This window comes from Galeopterus variegatus, unplaced genomic scaffold, assembly GCF_000696425.1.
Source record: "Galeopterus variegatus unplaced genomic scaffold, G_variegatus-3.0.2 Scaffold24898, whole genome shotgun sequence".
Lineage (NCBI taxonomy): Eukaryota > Metazoa > Chordata > Mammalia > Dermoptera > Cynocephalidae > Galeopterus > Galeopterus variegatus.
The window spans coordinates 2,193-9,621 of NW_007751009.1; the positions used below are offsets into that span (position 1 = coordinate 2,193).

General features: G+C 36.3%; 1 protein-coding gene across 1 annotated transcript; it reads left to right on the forward strand.

Annotated features, from left to right (window-relative positions):
* Positions 1 to 1,311: 1,311 nt before the first annotated feature.
* On the forward strand, positions 1,312 to 6,615 carry LOC103583622 (vacuolar protein sorting-associated protein 13C-like; the record flags this gene model as incomplete). Its single annotated transcript, XM_008564887.1, has 3 exons — positions 1,312 to 1,544; positions 3,806 to 3,915; positions 6,446 to 6,615. Coding segments are annotated over exons 1-3 (401 nt in total), but the record flags the coding sequence as incomplete, so codon positions are not given.
* Between the last annotated feature and the right edge of the window lie 814 nt (positions 6,616 to 7,429).

A 7,429-nucleotide genomic window follows, 5' to 3' on the forward strand; every position in this document is an offset into this window, starting at 1 on the left:
ACCAAAAGGACCCTTGTTAACTCAAGAATGCAGCCACAGTGGGTAAGGTCTCCACTGTCTCGTTTGTCGGTGATCCAGGCATCTCTCAACACTCCCTCTTTTGTCATAGTCTGTATAGTTTTCCTGGGTATAGGGTGCAGCTAAGAAAGGTTGACATGAACTCGGCAGTTTCCTTGGTGTGGGGACCTAATTTGGGGGACACAGGGTATTGTGGCATTCAGAGGAGATGTGCTGTTCATGCTTGTCTGAATTTGTGTGTAAGTGCTCAAAACAGGTCTTTTAAAAAATGTACAAAAGGTAAAAAGATAAGCTTCAAAAAAAAGTATTGATTTAGTGGATCATATCAGCCAGCAGCAGCTTTGATTGTTCTAGCCACTTCATGTTGTCCTGCAGCCACTTGTGAGGAAGATGGCATTATTCCTATCTTAAAGGTTAAGAAAATTGAGTTAAGAAGCTAAAAAACGTGGCCAGCAACACAGCTTGAAAGTGGTAGAGCTGATACAGATTTGCCTGACTCAAAAGCCCTAACTTTTTTTTTTTTTGGGCCACACATCCCCTTTTACAAAGGTAAAAGATAAGCAAGATGCTATTTTCCTGGTCTGCTTTTTTGTTTTTAAAAATTCTTTATATGGGCCTACCCCGTGGCGCACTCGGGAGAGTGCGGCGCTGGGAGCGCAGCAACGCTCTCGCCGCGGGTTCGGATCCTATATACGGATGGCCGGTGCGCTCACTGGCTGGGTGCGGTGTGGGCGACACCAAGCCAAGGGTTGATTCCCTTACTGGTCACAAAAAAAAAAAAAAAAAAAAAAAAAAAATTCTTTATAGATGCATTTGTTATTGTTCTAAGAAGTGTTATTCCTGATAAGTTAAATGTTTTATGTATGTACAGATGCATATGTACTGAGAACAAGAGCTCCATAGCAGGAGAGCGTCTTACTTGTTGGATACCAGAAACTGAACAGCACCCTTCCCATATTGAGTTTGGAGCGGGATAAATAATGTAGAAGATGGATCTGGTACTGGGTAGAAAGAGAGAGGCAAAATAGAGATGAGAAGACAGGGAAAGGGGAGAGAGAGAGGGAAAGGTCCAGGAATAGGAGGACATCATAACAGATAAGGTGGGAAGAGTTTGTATTGCCGGAAGCAGGGCCTTGGATATGGGTGGAAGCAGAAGTGTTATTTACACACTGTGGACAAGATGAAATATTTCTCTCTTGCCATTCATGGTTCCAGCTCTCTCTGTCTCTATCTCTTTCTGTCCCTTTCTCTCTCTCCCTCTTTTTTAGTAGATGAACAATTAGTTAATTTCAGGAATCATAAATTGAGACATAGATACAGTAGTCTGCATTTTTTTATTACTTTATGTTAACAAGTTATTGGTGGCTTCTAGGTTGCTCTCAGTGAAGATGACTTAACAGTTTTAATGAAAATTTTGCTGGAAAATCTTGGAGAAGCTTCTTCACAGCCAAGCCCTACACAGTCTGTGCAGGAGGCTGTGAAAGTGAGAAAAGAAGGTGTGCCAAGTGCACCTGACCACCTCAAAGGTATAAATTGATGAAGATTTTTGCCTTGATTGTAGAGAAAAATTAGCATGAATATCATGTTTAAAGTTAGTCTTCTTTTAGTTTTCAAGCATAATGTGGTATGAACTGATTTAGTATTTTACTATTTACTGTGGAAATCTAGGGCTGGGGCTGCCTCTTGAAGCTCCCAGGGGAGGGAGGTATGCATATTGTCTGCTGCAAGGGAAAGGGTCACGTGTTGTTGTCTGCTGATGTTTGTTTGCTCTTTACTTATGAAAGCTGAATTTGCTGAATTCACCAGGCAGTGAGGTGGTACACCTTGAGAGAAAAATCGAAGTAGGCATGCAGCAGTGAAGTCCCAAAATAATTGAGAGAAAAGGACCTCAGTGTCACATATCATACTCAGATGACTGAACCATGAGAAAGGAAGATATTCTTGTGTAGTAACAGCTTTACTTATCTGGATTTATTGGAGAATGATATAGTCAGATAGAAAAGAGAATTTTTTTTTTCCTTTTTGTCTTTTTTCGTGTCCGGCAACGGACCGCAACCCTCAGTGTCGCGCCCGTACCGGACGGGACCGGCAACGGGATTGCAACCCTCGGTGCTGCACCCGCCCCTCGCTCAGCCAGTGAGCGGGAACCGGTCTGTATGTGGGTTCCGAACCCTCGGTGGGAGTGCCGCTGCGCTCCCAAGCGGCGCACTGTAGCAGTGCGCCACTGGGCCAGCCAGAAAAGAGAATTTTTCAGATTCTTGAAATTGAAACTTTAGAAAGCATGGAACCTTTTAAATTCAGCCATTTTTAAATGATAATTTTGGTAAAATATAAGGTTTCTTCTTGCTTTCTTAAGTAAATTATATGAAATATAATTTCCCTCTTTTTTTTTCACTATTTAAAGCCCTTGATGTGAATATCATATGTTTTATTAGACTGTAAATAGGTTAATATTTTTGTGGGTAAAAAGAGGTGAAATTCCCCTTGCTCTTATAATAAACGATCCTAGGCTGCTATGCTTTCATAATGCTCTCAGACCATCAGCTATTGCTTCTGACAGCCCTCGATAAAATTGGCTGGTTAATAAGACCTTACCAACACTGCTTCTCATATAGTTAGGCCAGATATGTTTTGAAATCACACAAATGGTTAGAACAATGTACACAGTAAGATTTCTGATTGAAGTGGATAGTTGTGAGTGTTGCATAAACTTGGTGAGGCAAGCATCTTCTCCCCAGGTTGCATTTGTGCCTCCACATAGACAAATGCTAGGTAAGCAGGCTGTTAGGTTTAGACAGGAACTGTAGAGATGAATAAAATGTAACAGGCAAGTTTTATGTGATTAATGCTCTCATTATGTTCAGCTGTGATCAGATGCATGTATCTGGTTCTCGCTGTATGGTTAATGTGGCACTTGGGAAAATTTCTGAGTTCAATGGAAGCTGCAAGGATGATGAAGATTGGAATATAAATTATTTTCAAGAAACGTGGGGGCGGGGGCAACACAGAGTTTTCCAACTTGGAGATTCCTTACTTGGTTAAACTTATGCTGTGTTTACTTTTCTAGTAACTTGTAAGAACAGACTTTCCTATGTAATGACCAAAAACTAGAATCAATGTCCAAAATGATTATAGAATCATCTTGCAAGATGTATTCTGTCTAATCTGTTTAAAGATGAAGGGAAAGACTAACTTATTTCTTGAAGTCTCTTTCACCTAAAAATTGCAAGGCCCCTCACATCGTATTTGAGCTCTGTTTGACTCTGCTATTGAGTTATTTTCTGTTCTCTTGTAACAGTAATGGGTTGGGTAATGTAGGTAATTAAAGATAGAGAGAAGTGCACTAGGCTAACAGAGGATATGTTATTAGCTGTCTAATCTAGGGCAAACTGTTTGACTTTTCTCTGCCTCCAATTTAATAATCTCTCGAGGATAGTTTGAAAGCAGTTAGCGGAAAATGCCTTGACAATTATGAACTACTCTATACTAAGTTATCTTGCTTTGGTGGGCTTTTAAAAAAGTTTTTTGTTTTTTTGTTTTTTTTGGCAAGGCTCCCTTTTTGTTGTTGTTTAATGTAGATCATCTGCTTCTGTCACTTTGCCCTATTCTAAATATATACGGAATAATCACTGCCATTTTTATTGTCTCATAATAGGATTTAAAGAATCCTGGAAAGCATGATATAAATTTGGAATAATAAATTATTATCCCAGCTTTTAAAATATGTATAAAATCACGTGCCTACTTAAAAGCTTTTTGATTTTCATATTCATGTTTGATCCATCAGAACAAGATTTGACAGACTCAAAGCTTTCTGTGGACCAGAGTGTCACTCTGCAATTTGACTTTCACTTTGAATCTCTTTCCATTATCCTTTATAACAACGATGTCAACCAGGTATGTAGTAAATTTCTGTAATTCCTTAGCTCTTGATATTCAGTTTTAGAATACTGGCATTTTTCAATGTGCTTATTCATTAAAAGATTTAATGTTTATGCAGTTCTGTTTGGCCTTTGTAACATGCATTGGTCCTGTGCAGTCCTCACTTTGTTAGTGTTTCTAGTCTTAGAAAGCTAAGAAAAAGCACTCAGAGTTTTATTTCTAAGTAATATCAGCACCCAAACACATTTTGATCCATTGCTAATAGAGGAATTTTATATATGAGCAATTAATCATATGTATGATTTTATTATATAACTAGATATATATGTATGTATAATTATTTATGAAGAATACTTTAGTAGTGGCTTTGGTGCCTTAACGATTATTTTTAAATTCATGACTATCCATGATATATAAGCATTCATTGTGTTTCTATTGGATAAATGTTATATGTAGTAGATATCTATTTAATATACTGATTAAAGAATTGGAGAACCAAAGTCTAATGCCATCAAGAGTTGAACTAAATAATGTATCAATGGCATTTTAGGGTGCTATTTTGTATTATGAGTGTCTTCCAATAAGTGTTTTTGATTATATCAATTAATTGTCATATGTTAATACCTGTAATACGTATGTCATATTATAATACCCATAATCTGTACTGGTAATGAATATGTCTGTTGTTAATGCCCATTTGTATATGTTAATTCATTATTTTTATTGCTTTCTAAAATTTATCCAATAGTTATGCATTATTACTGTTGAGTTTCGGGCTAGTTTAGTAACTGTCATTTATATAATGAACTGCCTTAATTTCTAATGTTTAATGTTCATGAAAACATGAGAAAATGACCCTATAGACATAAACAGTTAATTTTACTTAAGTTCCCATCATTCCACTGGTTCCCCAGCCTTAGAATCTTGCTATCTTTTTTACTTCCTTCTTTCTTCACTTTCCTTATTTGTTCAGACACTGGGTACTGTCAGTTTTTTCTTTGAGTGATCATTTGTTCTTTTCTGTCAGTTCTTGCTGCTGCTTTATTTGAGACTCATCTTAGCTCACATTTGTAGTGTTGGAATGGCTTCCTTGTTTGCTGCTCTTTTTCCTTTTGTCCATCCTAAACACTGCCACAAGTTCATTTTCCTAAATGAATCTCATGTAGTCATTTCTAACTTCCCATTCTGCTTACAAACTTTCAGTGTTATATTACATGAATTTCTCCTTATGCACAAAATGTTCAGTGGCTCCAAATTGTCTACATCAGTAACCATATTAGGAAACATTAGTGTGTTGTGATCAGTAAATGTATCACGTCATTTTTATTAATAGGTATAGCACAGAAGTTTGTGAATTATTTTCATTTTTGTAAATTAAGGGCATTCATAGTTTGCCAGTAATGCCATTCTGACCCACTTGCACGCAATATATGTTTTGAACGAGAGATGGTGTAAAGTTCTAACCAGTGTGTCAAGGACTGCATGTCACCAGCACCCCTTTTATCAACACCCTGGTCTCTAGAGCAACTGTGAATGATATTTTTACTTCCCTGAAGGTTTTTTGTTTGTTGGTTGGTTGTGTTTTGTTCTTTTAAAAATCTGGGCATATCTAGAGAATTCAGAATTATGTGTTATGGTGGAATAAAGATTGAGGTTCTTTTTTCTGTAACCGAAAGTTTAGATCTTTAGTTTGGGATTTGAGAACTTGATTAGGCCTCTATATTTCTTTCCAGTCTTATTCCCTACCATTCTTTAATTGGAATATTTAAACCACCCTGTACCTTGTGCCCTCAGAGCATCTTGAATTGTTTGTTCATGTTTTTTCTCCATGTAGAATCTCTTATACTGTCTTAGCCTGTCTGATCCCATGCAGCCTCCCAGGCTCATTTAAGTTCTCACCTTCTATGTGAATTTTCCCCAGCCCACACTGATCTATTTGACCTCTCTAAGCTTTTACTATTTATTCTCTTTACCTAACCCCCTAATATCCTTTGTAGAATGTGGGAAGATATAAATATGAATAAATAAATTACTGTATGTCACTAAGAATTTGATCATTTACACCTTATATCATCTCCTTGTGATGTTCCTTTTAATATATTTATATCTTCTTTTCTCAATTAAGGTAGGGGATAAGCTCAGAGATCACCTACCATGCCTTCCTTATCCTTTCTCATAAACCCCATAGTTCTTATCAGTGTTTCTTACAGAAGAACTCATAAAATATTTATTAGTTAGGGATTAACTGATAAATTGACAAAAGTGTTTCTTGATTATTTTTATTTGCATTGAAGTATAAATCAGATAAATTTTTAAATATTAATCATTACTGAATATCAGCACACACATACATGTATTTATTTGAATCTACATATGTTCTCACAAACAGGCATATTCTCTATTCCATTTATGTGTTTTAGTACCCATACTTTTAAAATTTGTGAGATCAGTTTGCTATTAAGCTCTGAATTAAGAAATATGTTTAAAAGTGTTTACATAATATTTAAAGGTAATCGATTCTTTTTGTTTGAAAAATATACCACAGGAGTCCAAACTTTCATTTCATAATGAAAATTTCCGTCTTGGTGAACTCAGACTGCATCTTATGGCCTCCACAGGGAAGATGTTTAAGGATGGCTCAATGAATGTCAGCGTTAAACTTAAGACATGCACCCTTGATGATCTCAGAGAAGGCATCGAGAGAGCAACATCGAGGTTTGTCAGCTCTAAATTTGCTGTACATGATTTAAGGTTGAAATTGCATCTGGTCTTGCTACCAGGCATTGCTAAGCTTGAGGTCATTAAAAAAGGGCTGTTGTCTTTTGGTCACATTCCTGATTTGAATTGCATCAAGAAATAATGCTAATATGAGATTCAGCTGGTTTAAAGTTTAAATTAAAAGGAAGTTTAATAATAAAATGGAATATCATCTTAAAACTGGAAACTAACAGAATATGAGTTTTAATAGTTTAATCTACTTGAGGTGCTATGTTGAGAATATATATTTCCAAATTGTCCCCAGTAGGCAGAATCTTTTTTTTTTAAAAGCCCTAAAGTTATGGATCTTTACTTTGTCTTGTTTATTTTGTCCATGTCTTTTAAAATAGTTTTGCAAAATTTCTTTCAAAGTTTTAATAGAAATAGAATCCCTAGCATATTCACATTCTCAACCCATTTTTGAAAGATTAGCTATCAGCCTACTATAAAGTTTAAAATATGTAATATCAATAGCCTAATTATGTTTTTATTCATTTCTCAAATAACGAGACACATTATATTTTGTACTTGGTATTTTTTTGGAGAAAAAACTATGTTGCGACCTAAACTTGGACCCCATTGAATGCATACTAGGTACTTCTGAGCCCTTTGTTTTTCTGCAAGATAAATAAATGAGGAAAGAGTGCTATCATGCACCCACCTTTTCTAGTTTTCGAATTTTGTGTCTGGGGTAACTGTCTACAACTCTCCAGGCAAGGGCGATAAATGCCGTCATCTGTTTGGTACCGTGCTCTTCCCAGCACATGTGAGG